At 34.1% G+C, this 19,199-nt stretch overlaps 1 protein-coding gene across 1 annotated transcript in view; it reads right to left on the bottom strand.

Moving 5' to 3' along the window:
• The window catches only part of MTA3 (metastasis associated 1 family member 3), a 195,598-nt gene that overhangs the window by 32,209 nt on the left and 144,190 nt on the right, over positions 1–19,199 (bottom strand). The window contains exons 9-11 of the mRNA XM_044659459.1: positions 13,141–13,329; positions 3,414–3,488; positions 2,855–2,913 (exon numbers count right to left, since the gene is read on the bottom strand). Coding sequence (XP_044515394.1) covers positions 2,855–2,913; positions 3,414–3,488; positions 13,141–13,329 — 323 coding nt within the window. The remainder of the gene's footprint in view (positions 1–2,854; positions 2,914–3,413; positions 3,489–13,140; positions 13,330–19,199) is intronic.

Here is a 19,199-nt window from a genome sequence, read left to right as displayed (position 1 = left end):
GTGTGTGTGTGAGAGAGAGAGAGCAAGAGAACATACATACCTACACACACACACACACACACACACGAGCATATGTCTAATTGCAATGTAGTTTAAGGATGGAGGGCATTAGCAATTGGGGAGATCAGAAAAAGTCTAATAGTACATCTGCTGAGTCTTGAAGAAATTAATAAATTCTAATAAGGGAAGAATTGCTATTTTTTATGTAATTCTAACCCAAAAGAAATTGTTGGTGAAGTAGAAATAGGAACCTTAAGGGCAAATGATCAATGCACTGTAATTGTTTGTAGAAACCTAACATGCTTAGATTAAGAGATAGGTTTTTTAATATCCAGAATAAAGGATAGGTAGGATCCACTGGCCTAATAATTTGAAGAGGAAGTTAGCCTTAAAAAAATCAATCAAGACTTCTGAGAATCTAACCAAGATGGAGGAGTAGAGAAAAGCACTTGCCTGAGCCCTCCCCTTGTTCCTTTCCAAACAACTTTAAAATAATGCCTCAAATTGAACTCTGGAGTGGCAGAGCCAACAAAAGGTCAGAGTGAGACAGCCCAAGACAACAAAAACTGGAAAGAATAATTTGTGATATAAGGTTGGAGGCTGAAGTCCAGGCAGATGAAACACCAGTGGTGGGACTAGGTGATAGAGACAGAAGCAAGAGTAGCTTTGGAGGAACCAAGTTGGAGATAGTAAAAGTACCTGGCAATTAGTTAGATAGAGAATACAGGGCTCCCATGTGCTAGTACTGCATGTAAGACCAAATGCTGTTTGGCAACTCCATTGCCTATACCCATTTCTGGGTCATAGTTTAAGAGCAGGGAGGAGTACTTTCAGTCAAGAGGGTACAATAGAATCTCTTGGTGGAAACCATTTGGCAATTTAACAACAATAAGAATGCTACAAATTATAGAATTTTGAGATTTTAACTCACATCCTACAAACTGACAACTTAGCAAAAGATAAAGACAGAAATAACCAATGTTATCAGGATTACAGGAAGACAAGCAAAGTAATACCCTGTTGCTACCAAACAATGAATTTTAGACTATTGGGAATTATGACAGAAAAGAGACCATGTTATTCACATCTTGTGGTACACGGCTAAACATTTAACCCAAGGAGATAAAAGAGAAAGGGAAAAGTCCAAAATCTACCAAAAGACTTACTGCAACAATTTTTATAGCAGCAAGAAACTAGATAAATGTGGGTCTTTAATGACCGGGGAATAACTAAACAAATTGTGACATATGAAAAGTCAAATATTTTTACACTGTAGGAAACAATGAATATTAAAAATTCAGAGAACCAAAGGAAATGTATATGAATTCATGCTGCCTAAAAATCAAGCAGAGTCAAGATAACATGAAAGAAAAAAAAATAAGTCAAATTGAAGCAATGATGAACTAACTCCAGGAATGAAGAAAAAGCATATTTCTCCTCTCTAGAGCAGTAATGTACTAGAAATGTGGAATGAAGCATATGCTACCAGACACAAACAATGTATTGTACATTTATTTTGCTTAACTATTGAAGGGTGGTGTTTTGGGGGAAGGGGACCAGGGAAGAGGGGAGAAGGAAAGTTCTAGGTAATGACAACGTATTTTGGGTTTTTTTTATTGACAGACAGAAGGATGCATTTAATCAAATGAGATGAAATTTATTGGAAATAAATATAACCTCTTATACTTGGATGCAAAGAATAGTGTCACAAGTAAGGACGGAGGAGATATGACCATATATGAATTTAAACAGACTGCAATGTGATGGCCATTGAAGGTTATATAGCTGCCAAAAGAAGTTAATGCTATCTAAATTGCATTAACTCAGACTCCATTAAGTAAGGCATAGAGTCCAGAACGAGGGAAATAATGGTTCCATTAACTCTGCCATAATTGAGCCACAACTGGAATTCAGTTCAGGGAATTACATTTTAGGAAGCATACAGGAAAGCTGAAATTCTCCCAAAAGTGAAGAGATTCAAAAACATAACACAGAAAAGTTCTGGGCATATTTGGCCTAGAGGAATGTTAAAGAGAACAAGAAAGTGCTCGAGTATCAGAAGGGCTATCACATAAAAGGAGAATTAGATTTGGTTTTCTTGGCCTCAAAGAGCTGACCTTGAACAATGGGGGCAACATGCAAGGAAGCAAATTTAGTGTTAATACAAAAGGAAATTTCCTAACAAACAGAAATGACCAAAAAATGGAATGGCTTGCCAATGGTTCTCCTTCCCTGGAGTTATTCAAATGAAGGCAAGCAGGAATGTAGAAGGGACAGGTACAGGTGGGAATAGATGCTTTTCTAGGTCTCTTCAGACTTAGATTCTTAGAGATTTTCATTAACATTGATGAGGAAAATGATGGCTAGCATCTTATAAGCTTAAAATACAGATATCAAATACTTCAAAAAAAACATAAAATATTCTTTCTAAATAAGTAGCATTGGCAATTGAAAAGAACAAGGGAAATATGCATGGCTTAGATGAACAACAAAGAAAGTACAGCATAATTTTCAACATCAGAAGCTGCAATTAAAAATAAAATTCATCCAATTGATACATATATGCTTTCATGGTTGTGTTTTCTGACATTTTCCTTGTCATTATAACTGAGGCACAGTCCACTACATATGTCTCTGCCTCATATGTTTGTCTGCTTTGGTTTGTCTCCTCTGTTAACTTTTTGTCCTGAGCACATTTTTGTAGTCTAACATAAAGAAGATTTCCATTGCTTTACTGAGTCAGAAACAGCAGGAGAAAAAGGTCTGGTGATTTAATTAAGGTTGAATAGCAAGAAAGGGCATAATTTGCACTGATTCTAGCTCTTAAACTCATCAAAAAATCTTCAGTACTTACTAAGTTGGAATATAGACTTGTTTCAATTTGCTTTCAGCTTCTGCAGCTTTCAGGCGTTTCTAATTAAAAAAAAAAAAGAACATTTTACATATAATGTGTAAGAATTACTACTATTTCCTTTTATTTTTAAAATTACAAAATACTTAAAACAAAAAACCAGTATTCAAAGCAACCTTGACTATATATCCAATATATGTTGATATGACCTGGTTTCACAAGTACATTTTAAATTATTCAGGTTAGAGAAAACCAAGAAGTATTAAATAGTGTTTCTCAAGTTTTGTTTTTTTTTTTTTTGGTTTGTTTTGTCCTGAAAGGGAAGACCAGTAACTTTGAAGATTAATTTCTTCACAAAAATGGAACTCCAGCAATAGATATATCAATAATTTTTCCCTATAGCATCCCCTTCTTAGTGACGTTTTCCTTAATAACAAACATAGTTTAATTAAAATGGCCTCTTAAACTTGGGAGTAGTTATAAAAATATCATAGGATGACAAATCACTAAATCATTTTTTTGTTTTGTGGTATGTTCATAAATGCCAAAAAGATAGGATTACCTGTTGTACATATCTATCAGTAGTTTTCCACATGTAATAATATTCAATGATGCTAGTCAAAGACTTCCATGGGAGCTGAAAAATAAACATTTGAAGTTTAATAAAATTGAAAAACTGAAGCTACTATATATCCCCATAAAAACCTCTTCTTTAAAATAATACTGTCTAAAGAAAACCAACTTCATAACACTGTTTCTATGGTACTGAGGAAAGAACACTGCATTCAGGATCTGAGAACCTAGATTCAAATCTTGGCTTTGCTAGTTTCTGTCTGATACCTTTGACCTCTGTGGATGTCCATTTTTTTATTTGTAAAACTAGTGGGGAGAGAGTATGCTATATGATCTCTAAATTCTTTTTCAATTCTAAATCCCACGGATCATATTTCCAGAGATAATTTTAATTTAGAAAGATTCAAGCTTTCCAGCCCAATGGATTTCATGCTACATTCAGTTCATTTTTATCTCCCACTATATTCAATATTCTGTATCTTGTAGATGGTCTATAAATGCTTACTGGAGGAATAAAGGATGCTGACTTACAACCAAAAAGTCATTTGGGAATGGGAAACGGGCCGATTGATTTTACAATTGCTCTAATTTGGAAGAAAAATGTGTGCTTAAACTACATTTAAAAAAAAATCTTACCTTGTGTGTGAGAATCAACACTATGTATTGGTTTCAAAGCAGAAGAGTGATAAGGGATAGGCAATTGGGGTTACATGACTTGCTCAAGGATCTTGAGGTTTGGCTCTAATGTACTAAGACACTTAGCTGCCCCCTTAAATTAGATTTTTAATAAATACTGAAACATAAAATACTTCATAGCTTTCAGCTTAATAACTGCATTGTGTAACAGGTACGCTTACAAAATATAACCATGGTTCAATGAAGAAGCTTCATTATTTAAGGAAATAATAACTGCAATATTATAAACATTTTCCTTTAGCTATGGAAGAGGAAAATGAATGAACCAATACTGAAAGGAGAGTGTAATTATTTTAGTTAGGCTGAGACAATAAAACTCCCAAATATTTTAAACATTATTTGTCAATATATCTAAGACCTAGTCCTTAATTTATTTATTGTTGACAAAAGACTTTACACTAAAATATCCAATTTCTTGCACCAAGAAAGAAGTTAACTCACATCTATTTTCCCTTACTTAGCTAATTAAAATCCCCAAAGTATTGTCCCATTGTGTCTACAAATTTATTTGTCCCCTCCTTTTTATATTTGATGTTCCTTTTTTAAGTGTTCTATATTTTCTATTTCTGAAACATTAATATAAAACTTTCTTCATTTCAGAACAATAAATTGCTTTCATGGGAAACAGAGGTATTGTGCTTTTCTAAAATAAAATTTGACATTTTCCCCAGTAATATAAAATCCTAAAAACTCATTAGACTATTTATCTTATATTATGTTAGTAACGCTAACAGTTATAAGAACTTTTACAAAGTGACAAGAATGAAAAATATGAAAAATGTCAAGGAACATGGTCAGAGTTGCAGTAAATGATTCAGAGTAAAGAAATTAGAACCAAAAGGACAATATTCACAACAATGACTACAGTATGAAGAAAGTCAGCATTGAAAAACAATACAATGGGTCAAATATAATAGGTGATATCAATATAATACAAGATCATCATATTCCTTGGGTCTACACCCCCCTAAAATCATAGGCTAAGAGCCCTCTCAACTACTGTGTTCACCTTTACCAGTTAAATAGCTGACACAATGAGCTCAAAGCAAAGGCATTTACTGACAATGGCATAGTATAGACTAGTGGTTCCCAAACTTTTTTGGCCTACCACCCCCTTTCCAGAAAAAATATTTCTTAGCCCTGGAAATTATTTTTTTTAATTTTAATAGAAATTAAAAGAAATTTAATAGAAATCAATAAACCTGTGGCCATCACCGCTTCCCTGGATCACTGCAGAACCCACCAGGGGGCAGCAGCGCCCACTTTGGGAATCACTGGTATAAACTGTAAAAAAGCATTCTTTCCATAAACCTAGCAGTGGAAAGTATGGGCATACACTAGAGTTCACAGGGAAAGAGGGCAACCAAAGCAACTCACATTTCTGGCACAGCAAGGACAGTGTCTTTCTGTTCTGTCCTCATGCTGTTCCCCTAGTATCTTTGTTGAATAGGTCACTTATTTGGGGTTCCTGGGCCTGCTCTTATACATAACTCAACTTCCATCTGCCAGGGATAACCCTTGACACTCTAGCTGGACTCTATGGGGCTGATTTTTATTGGTCTCTCCTACTGGGTAAGCTTTTTGACCAATAGCTTGACCAACTTCCTACATATTTCCATTAAGAAGCTGACTGAAAAACTTCTTCACTCCTAAAGGAATTGCAGGGTATCTGAATGGGCCACCCTCTTACTCCCTCAAAACACACCTTACTGTCTCTCCTACCTTCCCATTTCGCCAAGTAAAATGGGAAGATTGCCAATTAACCAGTTAGATTTTATTTAATTATGCTCGGTATGTATTTGTACTTTGTAGGGAAGTATAATGTACAATTACAGAATATACCAATAAAAAGTGAATTAATGTGTGCCAGCATACAGATACTGGATAAATATACGGGGAAAGCCATCCAAATTATTTTAGAAGTCATGAAATGATGCAAAATGAACATGTTTCAAAACTTAGACTTTAAAAACACTGAAACAAGCAATTTAAGGGAAATTTAAATTAAAAGAACCCTGAGATGACCCTTCTTGTACACTTATTAGCAAAAATGGCAAGAGATGAGAAAACTCATTTGTGGGAAAATAGGCTGGCTAATACATTGTTGGTGGAACTGTGAATTTATTCAGCTATTCTGGAAAATAAGTTGGACTTAAAACGCAAAAAAAAATTAATGAACTCTTCAAACCTTTTGCCTCAAAGATCTCATTACTGGGATCACATCCTCAGAGATTCCAAAACTTTTCCAAAACATGCTACTTTTGTGCACCCTAACTACCATCATTATCTTTTCCCACAGGAATCTAGATTCTGCCCCTAGGACTCTGGTCTCTAATAGATGAGCTTTTACTTTACCTTGCCAGGGGATTCCAAACCATGATACATATACATATACATATACATATACATATACATATACATATACATATACATATACATATACATATACATATACATATACATATACATATACATATGCATATGCATATACATATTCCCACTAACCTCTCCAATATGTATTTATTTTCTCCATCAGAATGCAAGCTCCTTGAGACAAAGAACTGTTTTGATTTCTTGCATTTGAATCTCTAGTACTTACCCAATTGCTTTAGGCTCACTGCACAGTTCCTAGCAATCCTTACCCATTGCCTATCTATCAGGCTTCATGTTCAATTCATTTCAATTTACTTCTGCCATTCTATTTGTCATGGTCACTTGCATAATCTTCTCTTCGCTGATTTAACTAAACTCACTTTACCTCTAAATATATACTAAGGTGGTCTAGAGAGAACAGCAGTTAGGAAGTAGCAAGAGGCTCAAAAGAGTAAGGCCGCTCACAGAAAAAAGACCCATGGAGTTCTGGGGGTAGGAATGATGAAGAATAAACCCAGCCTTGACTGTAAAAAGGATAAAGAGATGAGATACAGAATTTGAGATTTAGTTTTCTGGAGAGAGAAATGTATATCCATAGAAACATCTAGGAAACAATCCACTATGAATTATGGCTGAAGGGAACAGCAAGGAGTTCTTGGAGAACTCCAGAACCAGAAGCAAGGGGCAGCAAATAATAGAAAAGAAGAGCTTTAACTTTCAATTTAAGAATGAAGAATTAAAGTTCAACAATGGAGAAGACTGCTTACCTCTGTAGTAACCTTGACTTCTTTCCCTTATACAATTCATGTTTGTTGCATTTGGGGTATGGAGTGGAAGATGATATAGATTTCTGTGGGGTTAGGACTTACTAGAAAGGGAAGGAGTACTGTTGGCTATATTTTGGGGACAAGTATGATATCTATCCCTGGAGTAACTTAGTGAACAGAATACTATGCCTAGAATCAGGAAGACCTCACACACTTACTAGCCGTGTAACCTTAGGCAAATAACTTTTAAGATAAAATTCTCTGAAAACTGTATATTAGTGTGTAATTATTCATTAGTAAAGGTGAGAGAGAAAGAGAAATCACATGATCACCTGGATTCACCTAACTAAAACCACTTCCACATTTCTCCAGCTTGAACTCCAAATGGCCCAGCTGAATTGGCTTAAGTGGCCAACTAACTGAGAGATAATCAGTGTAGTGTCAAGTGTTAAACACTCCAAAGAAGGGAGATAGGGCAGTTTGCATCAAGAGACAGACAGAGACAGAGTATACTTCCTCTGTCCCTTTTCTTATAAAGCCAATTTTCATCACTACTCCTGGGACCCTCTGACAGGCTAAACCTCAGTCTGGAGCCAAGGCTTCAAGACTTCTGGACATGCCATCCATCACACCAAGACTTCGGCCATCCCTTTCTGTATGCCAAGACACCACATCAGGGCACCAGACCTTTAAATTCCTCCCATAGTACCTGTGTCAGAGGGTGGGGTGGGTATTAACCAAGAAAGTGTTTTAAACAGAATAAGTGAGTAAAATTTATATAAATTCACACATCAATTAACTCTTGTTTGCCTCAGGTTTCTCATCTGCAAAATGAGATGAAGGAAATGGCAAACTACTCTAGCATCTTTGCTAAAAAAAAATAAATAACAAACCCAAATGGAATCATAAAGAGTCAGATACAACTGAAACGACTGAACAAAAATAAGATCCTTATTTTATTTGTGGTTGTTGGGTTAAATAAAGCTGTGTTCTTTCCAAGCATGCCAACAGCCCTCTCCCCTTTTAGTAGAGACCTAGGTACAAGATAAGCCATGATACTGCCTCTGAACAAGAGAAATCCCAGTTGAGGGCAAGTAAACCAGAGTTCTGTTTGTTAATTTGGTCTGTGCAAACTCAAAAAATCTTCAATCTGGAATCAGTTAAAAGAAAGAAATCGAGTTGCTAAGAAAATATTTTTATTTTTATTTTTATAATCTACATTTTCAATATAGACTTTACATCTTTTTGACAAAACTATATACTTGTTCTTTTGGTAGTTTGTAATACCTCTCCAGTTTTCTGATTCTAGGCTTTTGTTGTAAAAAGTTATCTGCTCTAGACATTCCCTTTCTATGTGTACTTCCTCCTTTTTTCTAGAATAACCTATTTTTCTCAATGATAAAGCTTCTAGTTTCCTAGTCAAAAATGGTAAAACCCTAAGAACATTCACCATAAAGTCCCTAACCTGTTTTGACATCCCTGATGTAAACTGTATACTGAATGATGACAGATACAGAAGTCCTACCCATCAAACATGGAAGAATAATGCAAGTTTGTTATAATCAGTCAAGTCCAAGAGAGAACCTCTTGCAGGGCGAGCTATCATGAACCTGATGGGATGTGTTTCATCTCCTCTCCTTATCTCCAATGGGAGTTTCCCACACTAACTTCTATACAATTTGTTATTTTCAGTTGCTCCCTCTCTATTAGTTTGTCTTTCAACTCCCTCGAATCTGCTCAGTTCTACCACATTTACTCAGGGGTGTTGTTTTTTTCAGCCTGGTTTTCTTTGTCACAAGTCACAGAGGAAAAGACACAGAAATAACTGTTTTAAACAGTATAAATAAAACTTTTAAAATATTTTAAATAACTTTATTCAATCCTAGAAATTTCCAAAGTCCCCACACTTCCATCTTATATCTCACCTTCCTTTCAATCTTACACTTATAGGAAAAGTCATTTATATCTTTATTTTACTCACCTATTCCTCATTCGCTTGCAACCTGGTTTCTGACTCTAACTCTCTACTGACACTGCTCTATCAAAGAATACCAGTGAGTTCTTAACTGCTAAATCCAGTGACCTTTTTTTCTCGGTTAATCTCCTTGATATCTTGTTTGCATTTTAGATACTGCTAAATTCCTCCCCTTTGGGATTTTTTTCACTTTCCATAATTTTCTTAACACTGTTTTCTCATGACTCCTCCTAAAAATCTGAATACCTCTCATACTACTGAATCAGACTCTTCAAATACTTTAAGATGAGCTCTCCCTAGAGTTCAGTCCTATGCTTTCTTCTTCAGACATCTTATCAGTAACTCTGTCTTCAAGCATCACCTCTATGCATAGGATTCTTTTTTTTTTAACCCTACCTTCCACCTTAGAATCAATACTGAGTGTGGGTTATGAGGCAGAAGAGTAGTAAGGGTTAGTTAATGGGGGTTAAGTGACTTGTCCAGGGTCGCATAGCTAGGAAGTTTCTGAGGGAAGATTTTAACCTAGGACCTTCTGTCTCTAGGTCTGGCTCTCAATCCACCAAGCCACCCAGCTGCCCCCTATGCAAATAATTCTCAAAGCTATATATACAGAATTAACTTGTCTCCTGAATTCCAGTCCTGCCACATCTACTACCTTCTGGGCATCTCTTCACAGATGTTACATCCTCATCACAAAGATATTAAATCTAAAATAAAATCAGGTATCTTCCTTTCCACTAAATTTGTCTGTTGCTTTAGAAGCTTCCTTGCCATAACCAACAAGGTTTGTGACTTAAGTCATTTTCATATTGTAGTTCTGTTACTTAATATTAATATGATCTTTCTTCATCCATGTGTATCTTCATATCTAAGACAAGGGAGGGTTGAACTAGATCATTTCTAAAATGTCTTCTCAACTCTAAATGTATGATATTACAATTTTTACTCTACCCTTCCCTTATTGCCCAAATCCAAACAGTTACTAAATTGTATTAATAATTCATTATCTCCCCATGGTCACCACTCTAGTCCAAGCCCTCAAACAGCTTGCCTTTGGACTAAATGCTATTCGTGCCTTGTCTCTTCTTTCACTAATTCACCTTGCCTAGTAATCAAAAGAATCTTCCAAAGGCATAGTTCTAACCACTTCACTCCCCTGTTCAAAAATCCTGAATGCTTCCTCATTGCTTTTAGAATAAAATACAATTTTATTAGTAATGTTTTTACTTTTGCATTGGCAAATGCACACATTCACACAAACGTGAAGTAAAGGAAAAAAAGAGGTACAATGCACTATTTGTATCTCCTAAAAGGAGGAAAGTATTCCTAAATGTATTCATGAATCCACCCCAAAAGTGTAATGTAACCTCTCAAAAGTTCAATGAGTGAACTGAAAAATATGGGAAAAAAATATTTGTAGGTATATGAGATGCTACCACCCCCAGCCACCAGGGTAGAGTTCTGAACTAAAGCCTGGGGCATGGGTTCATTTCAAGGCATGTGCTTGCCACAGAGCTAAAAAGATCTTTAGACAAGGCAAGCTAACCTTTTCCCATTTTTTACCTTGGAGTTCTTCTGATATCACTGCCCCTGACCTTCCCAGTCCCTTTTTAGCACTGCTCCACCATTCCCTTGCATTTTGTGTGTTATTTCACAATTACTATTAGAAAAACTGCATATAATCTGAATATATTTTGTATTATAAAGCACTGCATGCAAAAAAATGGATCTTTAGCAATCTCTAGCAAAAGAGTACAATTTTTGGTGGTCAGGGGAACCTACCCACTGTTTGCCATATATTCAGTATATCAACATATGCATTTTTTACTTTCCCACTATTTTCAAGGAATGATACTCCCATGAAAGTTGAGTATTAATTGTATATGGCATGATCACAAAGAGTATGGCTATGTATTGAAATGTAAAATAAAGAAATTTAAAAGATGTGGCCTAGTCTTAAGAAGCTTAAAATTTGGATAAATGGCTATAAAGTCAAGATGTTCAGCAACTTATGACTTTGTTTACAATGTATACATATATAAACATCATGTGGGCAAATGCATGAGCTTGGACTGCATCTGAATCTAGTATATGCTTATACATGAGAAATATTTTAATCTAGCAAAAGGATTAACTATGTTTCAAAAGACAGAAAGATAGACAGATGGTGAGGGGGAAAGGCTGTCCAGGGATGAAGGAAAGGATAATTATAAATTACGAAAAATGTACTAAAGTCACATAGATACAATTAAATGACCAATGAAAAACTAACTGGATGAGTAATTAGCAGGTTAATATTATATCTCTGGGATTTAATGAATTCCAATTAAACTAGTATGAGAAAATTTCTCTTTTTTCAGGTTTAATGACATTTTAGATTAATTCTACAAAAAAAAAATATCACAACTAATCTCTTGCTAAAAATGTATAGTAGGGACAGTTAGGTAGCTCAGTGGATAAAGAGCCAGGGTCTGGAGATGGGTTTAAATCTGGTCTTTAAACACTTCCTAACTGTGTGACTCTAGGAAAGTCACTTAATTTGAACTGCCTAATCTTTACTGCTCTTCTGACCTGGAACTAATACTTAGAACTGATTCTAGGACAGAAGGAAAGGGTTTTAATTAAAAAAATAAAATAAAATTATAGTAGTTCTACTTTCCATGGAAGTGGCTCTTGGGGATTTATAAGTAGCATCTTAACATGGGAATTACTTTATACAATCCCAGAGGCAGTCTATATGGTCAAGAAACAATGTGGATGGGGCAGTTAGGTCACTCAGTAGTTTGAAAGTGGATTCAAATCTGGCCTCAGACTCTTCCTAGCTATATGACTCTAGGCAAGTCACTTAAGCCCAATTGCCTAGCCTTTGCCACTCTTCCATCTTGGAACCAAAACTTGGTCCTGATCCTAAGGCAGAAGATCAGGGTTTTTAAAAAAGAAACAATGTGGTCACCCCCTCCAGAAAAATCACATTGAATATAAAATAGCACATAAATTGAAAATATAGTTCAGTTTTTAAAAATTGAAATAGAATGAATAGGCCATTCTTAGAAGTTTCTTCTAAGCCTCAACTAAAAGCTTCTGGTTTGTAAATAATTTAAAATACTGCAGCACATAATGCTGAAGTGTTATAAGGCAGTAGATTTTTTTTAAGTAATTTTCTTTAAGTCTAAAGAAGAGTAGAAAAAGCCACTTAAGTACCTACATGAATTAGTCTGTTTCCTCCTTTAAATGAAATGAGATTTTACTAAAGGGCACAATCCTAAGATACATCTGATCAATGAAATTTTCTGATGGTATATGATTTTCTGCCACCATAAAAAGAGCTGATATAAATATTTTTGTACAAGTATCTGAGTCCACCCCCCTTTATCTCTTTGGGATACAGATCTTAATAAAGAATAATTCTTAATTAGACTATGAGAAAATGCATGCTATTAGTAAAGCTATCAAAATGATACTATATCATATTAGTCATAAGAGAAAAGATTCAGATAATTAAATAATTCAAAGATACTACAATAAAGAAAATATGATAAAATTTAAATCATGTCCAAATTTTATAGCTAGATAATTGGAAAATACTAAGGTTAAGCCTCTGCCCAAAAGCAGAGAGAACCTATTACTGAAACTTGTATTAGAGGCTCAAGGAACTTCAGGCTCCTAGTCCTATTCATTGGTAAAGCAGTCATTTCCTTAAAATGGGCATAACTGTTTTAGCTGAGAAGCATTATCAAATCGTTATTCTCATCCTGATAAGACTCCTGTTTATTGCGTAGCTAAAAGATAACAGGTGAAACATGGGCTTTGTAGATAAATGCTTTAAAATATTTTCAGGTCAAATACAGTGCTCATGCCATTACTTATTTTAATCACAAAAAAAGGCCCTACAATTTCCTACTTACAAAGTCCTGACGTATATCATTGAAGTCTTTTCCATATTTTTCCAAAGCCTCTTCAAATAGGCTGGCTTCAGAAGCAGACCATTCTTCCATTTCATCTCTACATAAAACAGGTCCTCCGAGTGGTACCAGAACACTAATTGCACTGCTCAAATCATAGCTGTGTCTGTATAATGTGTCCATAGCATGGAACTAAAGAGAATAAGAAATAAAGACAAGAGAGGTCAGAAGCTCAGAATTACTTAAGTCATTAACAAATAGCAAAGGTTATTAAGGTATATTGATGATGACAAATTTAATTAGCAATGTGTCATTTACATTTTTAATACCATGAAAGTAAAAGTGATTTACAGGAAATGAAGATAAATATTCTTTTTCAGCAATAATATTTAAATGTTTACAATAAGCTGAATAGATTATTATCTGTAAACAAATGAACATAAGATAGTCTATCAAATCCTGGCTAATCAAGCCTTCACATAATCAAATGAATCTGATATCTCAATGGAGGCACTGTCTACCTGGCAACCCAACCATGTGCACTCATTCATTTTCCCTCAAATGCTGGAGGGTGGGAAGAAGGTCTTACATTTTCCTAATATTTAAGGATACCAAGCACATAGGTTATCAGTCATCACGGCTCTTCCCATATGACTAGTCAATCTTCTTTTTGTTCCTTCATATATTTCTTTTATTCTATTACTTTGATTCTTCTTAATCCCTTGTCTGTAAACTATTAAGCCTGCTCATGGCAACCATATGCCTTTGCACTGCCTTTTGGGTATCCCACATAATTTTTCAGAGATTGTAGAATTCTATGATCTATAGAGGGACCATTAACATATATGAGGCACAGAAGATAGGTAGACTAAGAAGGATCATAATCTGTACCTCTTTGTTAGAAGGAATATCATATTCACATTCACATATGCCCATGAATAACTGAATATTCAAAAAAATTAAGATTATGGAATCTGGTTCAGCAGAAAAAATAAATCTCTGCCAATGTAGGAACCAGCTCAATTTATCATATTCCTCCTCCTAAATAATCTGTCAAAGTCAACATCAAAAAGCTCTCTTACAAATACCTTTTAATAGTTTTTTGTTAATTTGGAGCTTTCTCTTTCAATTTCTTAAACTGAGTCATATCAAAATCCCTTTAAAAAGAGCACTGTGTATATACTGGAAAAGTTCAGGGGGGGGGAGTTTCACTAATATACTATCAGTGGAAACTTTCTGGAAAACTTGGAATTTTGTGAGAAAAATAATTCAAATGTTTGTGTGCTTTGACCCCATGAATCTGCTTCTGGGCATATGCATCAAGGAATTCATAGACAGAAGGAAAGATTCTACATGTAACAAAATACTGATAAGTAGCAAATTTTGTGCTAACAACAACAACAAAAGTAAACAAGTGGATGCTCTTAACTGTAAAAAAAATGTAATGAAATATTAGTATGTTTTAAAGATTATGAATATAAAGATTTCATAGATGTGGGAAGAATTGCATGAAAGGATGTTGAATGAAGCAGAACCGGGAAAACATTAAATATAATAACCAAAATTTAAAAATTGTGAATGAGAATGAAACTCAATGGCAGCTGAGCTCTAACTGATCAATTTCAATCTCAAAGAACTGATGGCAATACACATTCTTCAGCTCAATCTAGAAGTGAGAACATTAGTACATTTCTGTAAAACATAGTATGTACATATTTCCTAGTTTTGCTAAATGGTTTTCAGTTACAAGATCATGTTTGACTAGGGAGAATGGAGTATTATAAAGAAAGGACTGGTATAATTTTTTTTAAAGAATATGGGGTCATCTATGTGGCACAATGAGGCAATTAAAGGAGTAGAGGTTGTAAAATTATTTCTATCAAATAAACTCTGGGAATTTACTTTTTTTAAAGGCTAAAATGAAACCTGAAAGAATATTGTCATTCCCTTTTATTTTTGAATGATCCTTAACATTCAGGGTTGGGAGGCCAAGCAGAAAGACCTCTTTATGTGTGAGTGGATGAATCAATGGAATGGTTGATTTTTTTCACATATATATTACAGAAAAATATATGTATAAAAATCAAGTACTAGATTGTGGTCTAAGACTGGCTATGTTTTATGTTTTCTTACCTTAAATGACATCTTGATTTTAGGCACATGAATATTCTGGCCTAGCCTTGGATCCTTGATGATTAAATACAAGATGTGTGAAATTCAAATATATCTTTTAGAAAGATAAACATAATTTACTTATGGGAACTAAGTTCATTAAAGTAGAATGACTATATTAAGATCAACCCATTCACTTTCCACAACAAAAAAAAAGTGCTCTTATAAAAGTATCCTCACAGGGGCAGCAGGGTAGCTCAGGGGATTGAGAGCCAGGCCTAGAGACAGGAGGTCCTAGATTCAAATCTAGCCTCAAACACTTCCCAGCTGTGTGACCCTGGGCAAGTTACTTGAACCCCATTGCCTAGCCCTTACCACTCTTCTGCCTTGGAGCCAATAACAGTATTGATTCCAAGACGGACGGTAAGGGTTTTTTTTTTGTTTTTTTTAAAGTGCCCTCACATAAGAGTTTAATAATTATTTTTCCAAGTCAAGGATATTGATTAGCATTTCTTCCTTGGCTATTGATATCTGCTCACCTTTGTGCAAAAAAAAAATAGTTCACATCCTTTAAGCGATAATGGTTTAATTATTTTAAATACGAGTATGGTTATTATGTGCACAGAATCAACTACAATAGTGTTGTTAAATCTTCCTTTGCTCTTTGAAAACTTAGGCCAAATCACAAAACGTAGACTTTAGATATTATCGGGTATATGTTATCACCTATACATTCTGACTTACTCAGAATATGACAATTGGATTATTTAAAGCAATTTTGTGTATAATGAAACAAGTTCTTTAACTGGAAAATGCAACAACAAAACAATCTAAGGTTTCTCAAAAAAAGAAAATTAACTGCCTCACCCCAGGAAAAAAAAGAACTACTAACTGATTCTCTTCCCTATTCTTTCCCTAATTATTAGATAAACAACAAGCATTTATTCCATGAAGCATGTCAAAACCTATTCATATATTTTTAAGCAATAGAATGATGTTATTAAAGTCACAATAAAACATTTTAGACTATAGTAGCTGATTATTTAAAAACTGCACATGGTTAGATAGTTTGTAATTTATGAAAATCTGACAAACCAACTTTTCTTTACATATCATTTTAAATTCCCATAAGTCTTTCTCTCCTTCAAAATGCTGAAGCTTATCGATTATATCCAAAAATTAAAGAAGAAAATATTATGCATCCACAAAACCAAACATTATAAAAAGTAGTGGGTATGAAAAAGAATTTCAGCAGAGAGGACCAGTAACACACAAGACACCATTTAAAACAAATAAGTAATACTGAATTCAATATGTTCAATAAATAATAATGTTCATTAGATAGCTTTTTCAAGTATTTTTCATTTTAAATTTTAATTAAATTTCATTGTATTTTTAGTTCCAAATTTCTTCCTCATACCACTCTCTCATCAAGACATTGATTAAAAAAAAAAAAAACATTACAAATTCCCACATTAGCCAGGTTCCCAAAAAAAAAAAAAAAAAAAAAAATCAAACTGTGTTCTGTTGGTTAGGTAGGATAATACAAGTAAATAAATTCAGTCTCTCAAATATTGCTTATAGCTTTTGCCTGAATGTGATCTGTGATTGGATTTTGGTTGTGGAAGGGCATATTTTATTTTTAAAAAGAACTGACTTTGGCAATTATTCTGAATAAGACTGGAGGTCTTTGGCAAACTATAAGCTCAATGTGAGTCAAGAGTATATGGCACTACATGTATAACCCAGTGGAATTGCTTGTCAGTTCCAGGAAGGGTGAGGGAAGAAGGGAGGGAGAGAACATGAATCATGTAGCCATGGAAAAATATTTTTAAAAATAAAATAAAAATTATATATATTTTTTAAAAGTATATGGAAGCCAACATGAACTTTGGCTGGACTGGAAGAAGCACAGCATAGAACTAGGGAAGTAAAAGAACATCCAAGGCAGAGTAAGAAGGATTTCTTCTCCAGTGCATGATATACTAGAATTGATGAATGGAACAAGGGAAAGCTGCTGATTGACAAATGTTGGAGGAGATATAGAAAAATAGAGACCTTAGTGCACTGTTGGTAGAACTATGAACTGATCCAACCATTCTGGAAAACAATTTGGAACTCTACTCAAAGGGCTATCTGTGCCTTTTGATCCAGTAATACTACTACTAGGTTGCTATCCCTAGAAATAAAAAAGGACCTATATTATAAAGATATTGATAACATCTCTTTTTGTAGTGGCAAAAAATTTAAAATTGAAAGTATGCCCATCAATTGGGGAAAGGTTGAACAAGCTGTAATATATAATTGTGACAGAATACTATTGTGTTTCAAGAAATGATACACAGGATTCTTTCAGAAAATTGTGAAAATATTTACATGAACTGATGCAAAGTAAAACGAGCAGAACCAGGAAGAATGCTATATACAGTAACAGCAATATTATATGATGATAAATTTTAAATGGCTTAACTATTCTCAGCAACATGATTCAAGACAATTAGAAAGGACATATATGAAAAACTTTAACTCTTTTTCCAGAGAAAGAATTGATGATACATACTTTTTAAATAAATTTTAAATAAATATTAATATTCTTTTTGTTTTGGTTTGCAGTTTCTTTTGCAACATGAGAATTATGAGAATGTTTTGTATGACTACAGATATAATAATATATAATAATCAATATAAAATTGCTTATCTTTTCAAAGAGGGACAAGGGAAGGTCAGGAAGTAGAAAGAGAATTAGAAATTCAAAAAAATTTTACATATAATTGAGGAAAAATTAAAAAAAAATTTAATTTTAAAAATGTATTGGATAAAACCACACTATGAGAAAATACCTCTCATCTCCTCTACTTCTTTGAAGCTCTGAATGATTCTGCGGTATGGAATACCTCATACAATGCCAAGCTTTTATTAATATGTTGGCCAGTTTTGCTGAACTATTTATCTTTATATCAAATCTTTGTATTCTTTATCATAAGAAATGGAAGTCTAGGAGGGAGAGGGAGAGAGGATGCACTGGGCAATAAGATTTTAATAAATAAATTTTATTAAAAATAAAACAGTATTGGATGAAATATCAAGATCAAAGAGGAACTAAACAGTTGGATGAGAAAATTATAAAGAATGAGTCAGAAGGCTGAATATCAGTTCTAATTTTGCTTCAGTATTTTGCATTGATGACACCAATCTTTAATGAGGAAAAAGGGAAAATAAATGATTTAAGACCAAACTGAAATCAAAAAACCAATCTTCCAATATTCATCAAACTGATAATCCCAAAACACAGAAACACAACACGTTTCCTCTCTCCTACTCAAAACCTTTAGTAGCTTCTAGAATAAATACAAAATCCACAGCATGGCATTTAAGGACCTCTACAAAATGACTCCTATCTACTTTTCCAATCACATTATTTATTCCCTTTCATGAACACTATATAATAGTCAAATTACGCTACACCACAGACAACAACGTCATCAACTGTTTCTGTGCCCAACATAGATGGTTCTCCATATCTTGTTACAAGGTTTACCTGTACTCTAGCTCTTAGAATACTTAACTTCCTTCAAGATATTCCCCTCAGATAAAACTTTCTACATAGAACCTTTATTGATATTCCCAGTTGGTAACATTGGTATCACTGAAATTCTTTGTATATAACTTAACAAGTTTCATCTTCTAGTAAAAATTAAGTACCTAGGGCAGGGACAATTGGAAAGCCATTGATTGCTCATGGGTAGGACGAGCTAACATAATAAAAATGACAATTCTACCCAAATTAATTTACCTATTTAGTGCCATACCTATCAAGCTACCAAAAAACTTCTTTCCTGAATTAGAAAAAACTATAACAAATTTCATTTGGAAGAACAAAAGATCAAGAATATCAAGGGAAATAATGAAAAAAAATGTGAAGGAAGGGGGCCTAGCAGTACCAGATATTA

Source organism: Gracilinanus agilis, chromosome 2 (genome assembly GCF_016433145.1).
Source record: "Gracilinanus agilis isolate LMUSP501 chromosome 2, AgileGrace, whole genome shotgun sequence".
In the NCBI taxonomy this organism is placed as follows: Eukaryota; Metazoa; Chordata; class Mammalia; order Didelphimorphia; family Didelphidae; genus Gracilinanus; species Gracilinanus agilis.
The sequence above is the reverse complement of the archived record's forward strand: the minus strand, read 5'-3'. Positions and strand labels throughout refer to the sequence as shown.